The 14,849-nt window shown below is 38.7% G+C and overlaps 1 protein-coding gene across 3 annotated transcripts; it reads right to left on the reverse strand.

Annotated features, from left to right (window-relative positions):
• Positions 1-10,482: 10,482 nt before the first annotated feature.
• On the reverse strand, positions 10,483-13,749 carry LOC133709677 (uncharacterized). Of its 3 annotated transcripts, none has more exons than XM_062135494.1 (7): positions 13,406-13,749; positions 12,859-13,026; positions 12,345-12,606; positions 12,085-12,251; positions 11,749-11,898; positions 11,325-11,607; positions 10,483-11,155 (listed from the first exon to the last, which is right to left on the reverse strand). In XM_062135494.1, the coding sequence occupies exons 1-7, from the start codon at positions 13,448-13,450 to the stop codon at positions 11,142-11,144; spliced, it is 1,089 nt and encodes a 362-aa protein (XP_061991478.1). In that variant the 5' UTR covers positions 13,451-13,749; the 3' UTR covers positions 10,483-11,141. The 3 variants fall into 3 exon arrangements, with proteins under 3 accessions (XP_061991478.1, XP_061991477.1, XP_061991476.1); XM_062135493.1 differs by having other exon boundaries at positions 11,241-11,607; positions 13,406-13,748; XM_062135492.1 differs by having other exon boundaries at positions 10,483-11,607; positions 13,406-13,748.
• Between the last annotated feature and the right edge of the window lie 1,100 nt (positions 13,750-14,849).

The following is a 14,849-nucleotide window of genomic DNA, read 5'->3' on the forward strand; positions in this document are numbered from 1 at the left end:
ATAGGATACTGGGCTACAGAATTACTGTCACAGAGACAGTAACCTGCGCCACAAAGGCGGAAGGGCTACGGTGATACCATCACCGCGCCACAAAGGCGGAAAATCAATGCTAGCATGATAAAATCACCCCTCAGTATGGCACAGGGTAACATAACCGAAAATCCAGTAAATCCAAAATACATAAGGCTTCCCCCATCTCTCGTAAAAGAATTTCCAACGACGTGTCCCACACGCCAAAAGTATCTCCAAATTAATAGCAAAAGCGAGAAATAATAATAAATCGTAATCCCCGTAAACCGAAACAAAACAAATTCTAAAATCATCATCAAGGCATTCCCAATGCCAAAATCGAAAGTCAATAAATAACAAGAAATATAATTCCATCGAAATCTCATTTTGAAAAATATTCCAGAAATCTCAAAACAACGAATAGAAATATAATTAATTCCGGAAATCACCTCGGAAAAATAATTCGTCGAAATTCAACATCAATTATAAATTCGAATCCGAGCATAACAAATTAATAACCGAAATTCACAACCGAGGTAAATCATAATCCATCTCAGAAAATCATTATTGAAAGCAAATCCACGAGATAGACCAAAATCAAATTCCAAAATCAATTCATATGCTCGAAAAGTAATATGTTAATTAAATAAAGCATTAATTCAAGGAAATAAACGCATGCATCATTATTTAAAACAAAAGTCCACTCACAGTACTATTCCGACGATCACGCATTCGTGTTCCGTCATCGAGCAATAGCTCGGTACGTCGTCCTGTACACAATTATATTCCGTGAATAATTCTTCAATAATTTAATACAACTCCTAAAATCAACTCCTCATAATTTCACCTCCCAATTCTCCTCGGATTTAGCCCAAATTATACCACTAATACCAATTCGTTAATTTAAAGGTTCCAAGGCAGAACCGAGAGATATCCGACGGTCGGATTCTCGTAATTCGATAATCGAAACCTTAAATTTCAAAATCCATAAATAATTCTAAGTTTCTCTAAAAATTACCAAATTTCACATACAAGCTCTACACAATTAATAGGATTTAATGGGCTAAAAACCGGAATTAAAACACTGCTCTACGCGCCTCCACGAGCTACCCACAGTGGCGGCGCGTGGGGTCCACGCGCCGGCAACCACTACCTCCGATGACCACCAAAATCCGGCAATAGCATCAACACAACAGACCCAACAATTTTCCCAACAGCAACACATTCCAATTTTACCTTGAAGTAGTCGAATCCAACCAGTGAAGAAAAGCCCCGAAACCTGAAGAACCCTAGAAATGCAACTCGTTAATTCGACCTCTACAAAGCAAATTGGAATGAAATACTTTAGGGGAAATGATCTCCATCAAAAACCGAACCTTCGACGTTAACTTGGTGGCCGGAGGTGGCCGGAATTGCCGGAAATCGGCGAAAACCCCAAACTGCAGCCGGAGAGAACTTTGCTTCGATCCGAGCTTTTCCGGCCAAATCGTTGAAAACAAAGGGCACCAGCGTGACAAGGGGGAGGAGGCGACCCTGTGGTGGCCGGCTTTCTGCCGGGTGATGGCCGGACGGCGGCCAATCGAAGGGAAGAAGAATTTCCCGAAGGAGAAAGAGGGAAAAATCGGGGGAGAGGAGAGAGAAAGGTGGGTTTCCGGTTTTGGAAACCTACCACAGTAAATTTCCTTATATATATAATTTTCTTACCATGAACAGTAACTTTCTTAAATCACTCATAACTTTCGCATACGAACTCTGATTTAGGTGTATCACATGTCCACGGACTCGGTTTAACGTCCTCTACGACTTTCAAGAAGGAAGTTTTCTCAAATTTTGGCCCGATCAAAAAGTCAACTTTTAGGGCCACTAAAATACCGAGTTAGAGTAAAAAGTGAGAGTAGTTGTCATTTACCGTCCAACTGACTAGTAAACGGGTAAGTGAAAATACGGGATGTTACATTCTCCCCTCCTTATAAAAATTTCGTCCTCGAAATTTCAAACCGTTGAAGAGTACACCTCAACCCGAAGTACTGCTCAAACACATAGAACTTAGTTTCAAAAAAAATGTTCCAAGAATTGGCCGATCGAAAGGAGATCAAACTTAAAGAGAAACGATCCTCATTCAATACTTTCTAAAACTTTAAACTTGTCGTCTCTTCCTTGGGTTAAGTTCACCTTCACAATCTCACGTCACTACTTTAACAATCCAAAGAGTCTCTAACCATACCAACTACTGAAGCAAAACACAACCTGTTTATAACCCAGAAAACACAAGGTATTGACATTACAAGTCACTCGGTTGGAAAGAGGTATCCATAGTCTTTTCATATAACTTGCATGGTGAAGATCCACTCTGTTCACCAATAACGTGGTGATAACCACTAGGTGATCACAGTTATTACAAGCCCAAGACAAGTAGTTCTGTAACTACCACAAAAACAACACTTTCTTTTGTCTGTTTGTATTTAAATTTCTGATCAAATGTCATTTCATGTAAAGGCCTCACTGTGACCACAAGTATCAAAGAGTAGTTTGCTCAATTTGATCAATATCAAACTACAAAGTACTTAAATATAGTCAACTTCTCTCCCTTGACTCAAAATTGACATTCCCAAGCAACCCTTGTCCTTTACCAAGCTAGGGATACTACTATTGAAAATCTGCTCTCTAAACAGCACTGATTCAATACGGTTCCAGCTACAGCAACAATTTCAAAGACCATACCACGTGAACAAATCTTGCACCACAATTTCTCAAACGCTGCCTACCTCACAATTTAAATCATAGGCAACTGAGGATTCACATTTCTGATGTCAATTAATTTCAAACAAATCGTAGGTATATGCCCAGGTATGAAATTCGAAGAATATTGGATCGTGTGCAATTTCACCTCAAATCTTTCCTTGAAAAACAAATCAAACTAAACAAGAAATAATGAGATCCGCAATCTCAACCTTGACCATTCCTCCTTTAAATACTCATACCTAAGATAACACATGGTAATGGTGTTACAAACCACCCTATTAAAATTATAGCACCCAAAACTCCCTCAAAAAGTCGCTTAGTGAAAAACCAACCCATTCACCATCAGTATCGTGATAACCTCAAGATGGTCATTGTTAGTTAACAATTCCAAAACAAAGAACTTCCTTGGTTACCACAAGACATCCCTTCCTTCCTTGTTTGTTTGTGCTCAAATTCCTAATCAAGGTCGTGCACATAAAGGTCCCATAGTTGTCAACACACAAAGGTTAACCTCGAACGAACCCAAAAGTTCTTAATCAGGTAGGTTATGGGACCACTACACTTCCACTGCGCTACTCTGACACCTGACTAAATCATATACCTCAGTAAATCTCACTACCGAGAGCACCACAATCTGAATTACTAGATGTTAGACTCGAATCTTGCTCAATCCAAAATAGAATGGCTTTCTTAATTAGTTAGGAAAACTCTCTCTTATAACTACTTCACCAGCCCAAATAGCAACATCTCAAACCAGCTGACAAAACCTCATGACAATTTTATTACAGATACAACATTGTGGAAATTTTTCCTAACTCTGTATGTACCAACTCCTTTACTGGACTACACTGAAACCAACAACACTAATAAATGTTCCAAATCTGATCCAAGAGTTGACCAACTATAAAAGAGATTCAATTCATAAAATGAACGATTCTCAAACTGAAACCTTGCCAGTCATAATAATTTGATCGATTCCATAGCAACCCCGCCGAACTTAATCATCCCAAAAGAAAAGTTTACCTCCATTCGTGACTGAAAAATCTTATGTTCGAAGCAACCTGTAAATGGTTCAATAAGTAAGCAAAAGCGCATCGTGTTACATGAGCGTAAAGCACCCTAAATACCGTAGAGAAGAAAATCAACTCGTGATTTAAGAAAAAGAGATATTGAAGCAACAACGTAATCCACAAGCAGGAAAGAAATTCTTCAATAGTCCCCTAAAGACTCATCGAGAAACCCATCATTGAATGCTATCAAAATCCCGAAACTTGTCGACTAGCGTCGCCCCGCAATGAAAGCTACTACCAAACCTTCGCCATAACTCAAAAATTTAAACTAAGGTCATAACCACATCCCTAGCACTTCCACTTGAATTACTATGGACACCCCGTGGCGTCACTACTCATATTCTTGATCCCAAGTTCAACAATTTCACCCAAATGGATATCCAATGACACTTACTAGTACCCTCATGCGCAATAAAAGTGATCGCAACCGTCGTAAGACGATCCGAATGTCCTTAATTTCTGAAACCTTTCAAAACCTCAATACTCCCTTTTGTGCTTTTAATCGGTTCCAACTTCCAAATTTCGCTACACACTTCATCCTCCCCTGATAGCAACACCAATTTTTAAGATGAAGAACACCCGTCCAGCATCTCGCATTAAGTCCAGCAATACCAAGATCCGAAAGTGGTCCCACCACATAACAATCAAATTTCAAGTTCAACCCATAAGGGGTTTGACTCAAATTATAACTTAGAACTTTGGTCAAACTATGACATGAAATACTTCCCGAGTCAACTGAGAAAACTCATGTCCTTAGAGTTACTCTACTTATTACTCTTAAAAATTTCAACCATTCAATCTATCAATTGCTCTTTCAAGAACTTACTACAATTCAATTCTAATGAATTCACGATTCAGAAATCGAATCAAACTCTGTATCACATAGTAATTCGCTTGAACCACTATGGATACCCACCAATGTCACTACCGTCAATCCCTGAAATTGTGTTAAACCATTTCACCGAAATTGAATAACCAAAGACACACACTCGTCCAATATCATTTACAAAGAGTTGGTTCTAATCCTCTCCATTATTTACGGACCAAGATCAAACTCCATTACAAAACTTTAAGCGTCCAGCCTACCTAAACTTAAAACACAAAATGACTTCAAAAACTCACTTATGTACATCTCCATACTCACTACGATCCAAAGCTAAAGAAAACCAACTCATAACACAAAGAGCCACAAAAATCAATTTCCTTCACTTAAACAAAACTATGTCCACAAGTCATGGTCAGGTCAACAGCCCATGGTGTCCAAATGGAGGAATTTCCAATCCGGTTTCCTTTGTGAATTGCATGGTATCGTTCCAAAATGATGCTCGCAACACCAAAAACGTCTACGGAACACATCCCTTGAAACTCGGTTCAAAGTCAGAACCACCATCACTATTAGTCCCACTTCAAATAACCATTATGATTCTAGGGATTCGGAGACGACCCAAAGCTATAGTCGCTTGTCTCGTTCACTCAAGCACGGAATCGAACTCCGTTCTCACACCTTAAACCCTGCTCCAACAAACTTACTAGCATCGAGGAAAAATAACCACAACATTTCCTCGAATCATACTTCGTAGCACAACTTGAAATTGTATAGTCTTACTCTACCATCAGCAGGGAAAATGTGCAAAACATGCGAACAATCCGCTACGCAACGAAAACCCTAGGAGGTCGGCGTACAAGAGGCATAGCACCTAAAGGAACACTATCTAGACATGTACCTTACACACTTAATGAGTACATCAGCACCGAAGAGTAAACGATGGGGAACCGCTGCAGTCGGGCCATCACTCGGGAGGTACTGTGTAACATCAAGCGTATAAGGTAACAAGATAGAAACGAGTCTACAGAAGCTGACAACCTGATGCTCTGATACCAACTGACAGGACCCGCCCCGGATTTCACCCTGAAATCCGAAGTGGACCTGCGGGGCCCACCTTAGAAGAAATTTTGCCAAAAATTTGGCAGAACTTCCCCTAAAGTGGACAACCCAAAACCTGTAGAAAGAAAATTTACACTTCTAAATCATCCATCCTTATTCTCCTGGAGCCACCCTGCTCCCCCAAACAACATCAACCAAAATCATATGACACAAAACACAACTTAAATAACATTAATTTCCTCAGGTAGTCAGAGCAAATCTAATAGCAAGGGTGATCAAGGAAAACCTAAATCAAATAAAAACGCGGGAGCCACGCTGTTGTCTATGCCTCAACTCCAATGTACGCCCGACCTCAACTAATTTCGCCTGCAAACTGGGCATTTGAAACCGAAGGGCCCAGGGGAAAGTACATAAAAACGTTAGCGTGAGTGGACAAAAATAAATAATTGTAAAAACATAAGAGTTTATACTTTCCCACATTTATCTTTTTAAAACCCGATGCATGCAACAATTTAAAGAAACACAACAATTTTAGTTCAGCTCAAGAAAACCGACTAGCCCCGCTAGCCACAACCAAGCAAAGAGGAAAGAACTCTGATACTCATGAAAATGAGACCAGCCCCGCTGGTTAAGGGAATCGGACTAGACCCCGCTAGCCCAGCAATAATATAATGAGTAGGGGAAGATGATAGCCATACGAATAAGCCACTCAGGCTTGGTTGGGTGATAGCCTCCCAGGCTAAAGAACTCCCATAACTCCCGTAATATACCCTTACTCCACTAAGTGTAGCGATAGGATACTGGGCTACAGAATTACTGTCACAGAGACAGTAACCTGCGCCACAAAGGCGGAAGGGCTACGGTGATACCATCACCGCGCCACAAAGGCGGAAAATCAATGCTAGCATGATAAAATCACCCCTCAGTATGGCACAGGGTAACATAACCGAAAATCCAGTAAATCCAAAATACATAAGGCTTCCCCCATCTCTCGTAAAAGAATTTCCAACGACGTGTCCCACACGCCAAAAGTATCTCCAAATTAATAGCAAAAGCGAGAAATAATAATAAATCGTAATCCCCGTAAACCGAAACAAAACAAATTCTAAAATCATCATCAAGGCATTCCCAATGCCAAAATCGAAAGTCAATAAATAACAAGAAATATAATTCCATCGAAATCTCATTTTGAAAAATATTCCAGAAATCTCAAAACAACGAATAGAAATATAATTAATTCCGGAAATCACCTCGGAAAAATAATTCGTCGAAATTCAACATCAATTATAAATTCGAATCCGAGCATAACAAATTAATAACCGAAATTCACAACCGAGGTAAATCATAATCCATCTCAGAAAATCATTATTGAAAGCAAATCCACGAGATAGACCAAAATCAAATTCCAAAATCAATTCATATGCTCGAAAAGTAATATGTTAATTAAATAAAGCATTAATTCAAGGAAATAAACGCATGCATCATTATTTAAAACAAAAGTCCACTCACAGTACTATTCCGACGATCACGCATTCGTGTTCCGTCATCGAGCAATAGCTCGGTACGTCGTCCTGTACACAATTATATTCCGTGAATAATTCTTCAATAATTTAATACAACTCCTAAAATCAACTCCTCATAATTTCACCTCCCAATTCTCCTCGGATTTAGCCCAAATTATACCACTAATACCAATTCGTTAATTTAAAGGTTCCAAGGCAGAACCGAGAGATATCCGACGGTCGGATTCTCGTAATTCGATAATCGAAACCTTAAATTTCAAAATCCATAAATAATTCTAAGTTTCTCTAAAAATTACCAAATTTCACATACAAGCTCTACACAATTAATAGGATTTAATGGGCTAAAAACCGGAATTAAAACACTGCTCTACGCGCCTCCACGAGCTACCCACAGTGGCGGCGCGTGGGGTCCACGCGCCGGCAACCACTACCTCCGATGACCACCAAAATCCGGCAATAGCATCAACACAACAGACCCAACAATTTTCCCAACAGCAACACATTCCAATTTTACCTTGAAGTAGTCGAATCCAACCAGTGAAGAAAAGCCCCGAAACCTGAAGAACCCTAGAAATGCAACTCGTTAATTCGACCTCTACAAAGCAAATTGGAATGAAATACTTTAGGGGAAATGATCTCCATCAAAAACCGAACCTTCGACGTTAACTTGGTGGCCGGAGGTGGCCGGAATTGCCGGAAATCGGCGAAAACCCCAAACTGCAGCCGGAGAGAACTTTGCTTCGATCCGAGCTTTTCCGGCCAAATCGTTGAAAACAAAGGGCACCAGCGTGACAAGGGGGAGGAGGCGACCCTGTGGTGGCCGGCTTTCTGCCGGGTGATGGCCGGACGGCGGCCAATCGAAGGGAAGAAGAATTTCCCGAAGGAGAAAGAGGGAAAAATCGGGGGAGAGGAGAGAGAAAGGTGGGTTTCCGGTTTTGGAAACCTACCACAGTAAATTTCCTTATATATATAATTTTCTTACCATGAACAGTAACTTTCTTAAATCACTCATAACTTTCGCATACGAACTCTGATTTAGGTGTATCACATGTCCACGGACTCGGTTTAACGTCCTCTACGACTTTCAAGAAGGAAGTTTTCTCAAATTTTGGCCCGATCAAAAAGTCAACTTTTAGGGCCACTAAAATACCGAGTTAGAGTAAAAAGTGAGAGTAGTTGTCATTTACCGTCCAACTGACTAGTAAACGGGTAAGTGAAAATACGGGATGTTACAGATATTAACTCTAAACATTACATCCACCACTCCCATAAAAGAATGAGGATCTTAATTTGCATTTGTTTCCTCTGAAGGCCTAAGGAGGCCAAGAACACTTTACAATTAGTTTTTCTATACATTTAGATCTTGTGATAGGAGCATAATTATGTGATATTAATAGCGTTAATCTCTATACTTTCTTTGTTAGTTTAGTGTATTTTCTAGTTATTTACGTTGTTTATTTGTTTTATAGGTATCTTGGAGTAAAGAAGGAGAAAAGAAGTAAAAGAGGGATTGAAATGCAAAATCGGGAAATGTGCCTGTGCAGATCAGTTAACTTCGACAGAGCACTGAGACCAGCTCAGAACGATCCAGATGATGATCTTTATATTTATAGAAAGCCTCGGATGTCTAGTTTCCAGATCTTTTTACGGTTCGTCAATATCATTTTTCTAGAGGAAGTTATGACCGATTTAGTACAAGAAGGTCAGGCTGCGCGTGAATCTGAGGTTGGACGGGAATTTATGTTTCGAAGCCCAAATCACATCGAAAAGCCCGAGGACGAGTTTGTGCTTCATATATCAGCTCAATATAGACAAATGGCATGATGTGAATGGTTGGAATGAGTCATCAAGTTCAAGAGCCAATAGGAAAACTCCACCTAAGCACGCTAACCCTAATTCTTTTAAGTTTTGGATTTCCTACACAACAAGAAAGATGGAGGCAACCTCTAACCATATAAAAGGAGATGATTCTGCAGCAGCTCTCGCTCTCTCTTACTCCCCCTTCTTTAGTTTGTTTTGTTTCTTCTATGTTTAACTAGTTTTTATTAGTTAGGGGGCTGCTTGAAGCCCCTAGACATGAACTACAAGATGATTTAACCTTTGATTTTATTTTCTTTTAATTCAAGATGAGACTTTTGTTTACTGCTTTTCCATTGATGAATTCTTGCTTGTATGCTTTGAGTGCACGCTTAGTATGCATGTTAGGGTTCTACCGCTTTGATTGTTTGATGCCTGGATCAATAGTTGGATTCCTCAAACCTTCTAGAGAAGCAATTGTTAGTTTTCACTATCAAGTAAACTAAGTCCTAGGTTTAGCAAGGCGCTAAGTTTATTGCGATGCCTAGTGATGTCTCAAACTCTTTTAGACCTTAATGATCTCTGCATGTTTAATCTAATAAGCGTACCTTTAGGTTGCATTGCTTGGGAATAGTAAAAATTGATAGCTAAATTTATAAGCTATTGATTTTCCTTATTCACACTTAAGATTGTCAATTGTAGCAAGGATAAACAAGGGTCTTTCCCGCAGAGGACTAAGGTTATAACTACTCAAAACAATGTCACAAAAGTGACCACTGTTCCTAGCGAACAGCAATCGAAAACCTAATTAAAAACCTAATCTAAACTACTCAGAAAATTACGAAAATTTACAGAGATACACTAGACACACAGGGCGTCTTGCACACAAAATTTGGTATTATTCGGATATCGTTTACTATATAAAATAATTATAAAAATATAGAGGACAGAAAGTAACGAAAACAGATTTTAAGATGGTTTGAAAACAATATGATAAAGATAGTTAGGGAAGATGCATCCACCCCGGACAATCACACACAAGACAATTTGTTCAATCCTAATTCAATTAATCTAGATGAAGATGCTCAGGTTGGCTCGGTACGCTTGAACACAACCTATTACCCTTTCTTACTTCGTACGCTAGGCAGGAAGTGCTCTACACCTAGACTATTCCCAAGCAATGCAACCTAAAGGTACGCTTATTAGATTAAACATGCAGAGATCATTAAGGTCTAAAAGAGTTTGAGACATCACTAGGCATCGCAATAAACTTAGCGCCTTGCTAAACCTAGGACTTAGTTTACTTGATAGTGAAAACTAACAATTGCTTCTCTAGAAGGTTTGAGGAATCCAACTATTGATCCAGACATCAAACAATCAAAGCGGTAGAACCCTAACATGCATACTAAGCGTGCACTCAAAGCATACAAGCAAGAATTCATCAATGGAAAAGCAGTAAACAAAAGTCTCATCTTGAATTAAAAGAAAATAAAATCAAAGGTTAAATCATCTTGTAGTTCATGTCTAGGGGCTTCAAGCAGCCCCCTAACTAATAAAAACTAGTTAAACATAGAAGAAACAAAACAAACTAAAGAAGGGGGAGGAAGAGAGAGCGAGAGCTGCTGCAGAATCATCTCCTTTTATATGGTTAGAGGTTGCCTCTATCTTTCTTGTTGTGTAGGAAATCCAAAACTTAAAAGAATTAGGGTTAGCGTGCTTAGGTGGAGTTTTCCTATTGGCTCTTGAACTTGATGACTCATTCCAACCATTCACATCATGCCATTTGTCTATATTGAGCTGATATATGAAGCACAAACTCGTCCTCGGGCTTTTCGGTGTGATTTGGGCTTCGAAACATAAATTCCCGTCCAACCTCAGATTCACGCGCAGCCTGACCTTCTTGTACTAAATCGGTCATAACTTCCTCTAGAAAAATGATATTGACGAACCGTAAAAAGATCTGGAAACTAGACATCCGAGGCTTTCTATAAATATAAAGATCATCATCTGGATCGTTCTGAGCTGGTCTCAGTGCTCTGTCGAAGTTAACTGATCTGCACAGGCACATTTCCCGATTTTGCATTTCAATCCCTCTTTTACTTCTTTTCTCCTTCTTTACTCCAAGATACCTATAAAACAAATAAACAACGTAAATAACTAGAAAATACACTAAACTAACAAAGAAAGTATAGAGATTAACGCTATTAATATCACATAATTATGCTCCTATCATCTTGAAGGCGAGTTCTCTTTCCCATCTTTTGGGATTGTAAGGTATAACACTCGCGATTTTGGTACCATCGGGTTTTGGCAACTCATCACCAGAGGGGATTTTCTCATGCCAGACAAATTCATTTTCATGTTCATGCTTCCTGAGTAATTCGGCAAAATCATCAATTTCCTTTTTGAAAACAGATTTCCAAGATTCTTCACTTGGTATTTTCCTTTTCGCATTGATCAGTGCACGTCGAAGAAGTCCAACAGCAACCCCGAATTGGCCATCATTATTATTCTTCAGGCTTTCAGCCAAGTATTTCTGACTTTTTAACTCATGCAACTCTTTGCAAGATGTGATGAATTCCTGCACAAACCAGAAAGAGCATCCAAAGAGGAAAAGAAAATGACAATTTATCAGTTCAGAACTTCTCACTCAAGGTGGAAACATTATTGAACTTTCTCCCAAAATTGAAATGAACATACAGTGTGCAAAATGTGCACATACCACAAAGCGTGAAGAAATATCTTTGCATTCCATGGAAGCTGTATGTAAAGCACATGCGGCTTCATCAAGCAACTCTACAACACCATGGTGCAACTTTGCCAATAGACCAACAGTAGTACCCTTCTCTTCAGCCCTCTTTATTGTTACTGCCTATAACAGTCAAATAAACAACTTCAATTATTTCTGACCAAAAAACAAAAATTCAATTATCAGAAAGAAAAATGGTTAAGAAAAAACTGTTGATCCGTTCATATATTAGAAAATGGAGTGAAAAAAACCCATGATTCTGTAGTGAAAACACAACAAGTTCAAGCGAGTGAAGACCGAAGGACTGACCTGGGCCTCAGCCAAACAAATAAGGCTCATGACAGTGGACACAGATGGAACAACTTCTGGTGGCTTTTCCACAGGGACTGAAGGCTGTAGAGAAGGAAGGACCTGATGAGCAAGATAGTGATAAACACCAGCAGCTTCTCTGAAAAGGGTCGCAGATTTCAAAAGGTCTGTAACAAGGCAAAGAAAATGGTAAGTCATTGCATCTATGGTCATAATAGAAAACAAACAGTACAATATGGTGGTAAGATGGCATCCCTAACCTGATGGAAGAACTTCTGATGCTCTCTCCCGAAGGATTGCGCCATAAAGGAAAAGAGTCATAACAATCTCAAATTGCAAGTTATCTATTTGAAAATATTTCGAACCTCCAAAGTTAAAGAACGATGATGAACTAAGAGCACTAGTCCATTGTATCTTGAGTTCTGAAGTCCACTGAACTATCTGTTCGTTGCTGCTGATCAAATCAATGTGGAAGAATAAATTTTCCAACACTGGAAGATACAGTTCTAGTTTTTGAAGAACCTGTGCCATTAAGGAAGAAACAATACTAGAATAAATATAACAGTAACTAGAGACTGGATCACATAATCACTAGATGCAAACAAAAAGAACTAATAGTACCAATGCAGGCAAGTTCTTCATGTAACATTATCATACAACCTAAATGCCGTGAAGATTGAAGGACAACTGTTTACTCATACTAGACTAAATACAAACAGAGAATTGAAAAATATATATATATAAACAAAACATTTCCGTAAACTGAAAAATTACCTGTTGAGACTGGGAAGTTAACCCTCCAGACATTTCCCTTGCAATGGCCTTAGTAATGGGGCTGCTCTCATTAGTTGACTCCTCGAGAATCCTACGCTTAGAGCTCAACTCTTTCAGCTGTTCAAGTGTTGCAGAATCACAAGCAGCATACGCCTCCTCAAACACAATCTGTCCCCATTAACAACACATTGGGAAGTCATTAACTACATAAACAACAACTATAATGCTGAGTTTATAACTTATGAAACAGAGATGAAGTTTTGTGTATTCCCCTCAAAACCTCCAATACCCATCTCCCCCAAATTGACTAGATTTCCAATCAAGGATGTTCATCAAATTTACTCTCTTTTTATAAACTCACTCTTTGAGTCCTAAACAAGTCTATTCACACAATAAACTAAAGCAAACCCAACTGGGGTCTATGCAAAAGAACAGAAATTTTGATTCAGTGTATACAGTAAGGCTATGAAATCAAAAAACCAAGAAGACCCAAGAAGCTTAATCAGTACAAAAAGCCATCAAAAAAAAAAAGGCACCCAGAAACTACCTTCTTGGTCTTCAGGTTTGCTGGGTCTCGAAAATGCAGCATCATCTTCTCCAAGTAAGCAAAACCCACGAGTCCCTAAAATCTCCTCAGAGCTCTTAGATAATCATACAATCTTCAAAACCCAAGAGTCCCCTGGTATAAATCAAATTCTGATTAAAACCCAGCAAGAATCAGAAGAGAGAAAATATAGAAGCTTGAGCAACTTGGAGACTGAGGATCGTCTCTGGTTATTGAAAGCTAGACAGGGTTTGATTCGGGTCGTTTTCTGAGACTGTTTCGTACTGGTTTCGTTTCCTTCTCAGCCAAGGTTTACATTCTACCCACGGACACACGCTCTTCATTCGGATTTGTCTTTATTATTATTACTTTTTTTTTTGTTACAAAAAGTTTAGAGAGAGAAGGTATACAGGGCAGATCTACAATCTCGACTCTAAAAGACTGACGTAGGATACATCCTTCATGTATGAATTTCTGCTGGAAACTTATAAGTCACGCGACCCAATTCAAAAATGTTAGCAACAGAAATCAAATTTCACAGACACACGCTCTTCATTCGGATTTGTCTTTATTATTATTACTTTTTTTTTTATTACAAAAAGTCTAGAGAGAGAAGGTTATCATACACCTCCGTATCAGGACAGATCTACAATCTCGACTCTAAAAGACTGACGTAGGATATGTACATGTCTCTACATCCTTCATGTATGAATTTCCGCTGGAAACTTACAAGTCACGCGACCCAATTTAAAAATGTTGGCAACAGAAATCAAATTTGAATTGGGACTCAACCATAGACACGCACATACCAACTGAACCAACTATCATTCAGATTTGTCTTTAGCTCCACCACTCTCTCTCATTTTTATTTTTCTAGAAGAATGTCAACCGATTTTAATAATTTTTATTGGGGAAATAGAATTACAATTCTTTTTTGAAAAAAAAAAAGGAAAAAATAGTTAGTTTCTTTTTAATCAAAAATGAAATTGAGAGGAAATTTGTTTAGATATCGACATCGATGGTTGACAGATTCTAACTAAAATAATATCAAATAGAAAATTCTCTCCAATGCTACATCAACTTCTTGGAAAAGTTGTTTATAAGAGTTTTGTACAACTCACGCGACTTGCAAACCAAAATAAAAAAAGCAAAAAATGATGTATATAGTTGAAGAATATATGTCAACTTGGCAAAAGCGCAATACAATAGAAAATAAGACTTTTCAAACGTTCAAAGCATCAAGACATGAACGTGTACAAAATATTCAGTTGAGTCTCATGGGATTCGGTGCAATTCTCTAGTTAAAGTAATTTAACTTTGAGTGACGTGGAGCCCGTGAGACATGTACACGTGGGCTACCTACTCTGATATAAAGTAATCTGGAGTTCACATCCAAAACCAATTGACAATGGATGAAGTAGCCCAAACCACCCTTATAAACCCATAT

The sequence above is a fragment of the Rosa rugosa genome, chromosome 5 (assembly GCF_958449725.1).
Source record: "Rosa rugosa chromosome 5, drRosRugo1.1, whole genome shotgun sequence".
NCBI classification, from domain to species: domain Eukaryota; kingdom Viridiplantae; phylum Streptophyta; class Magnoliopsida; order Rosales; family Rosaceae; genus Rosa; species Rosa rugosa.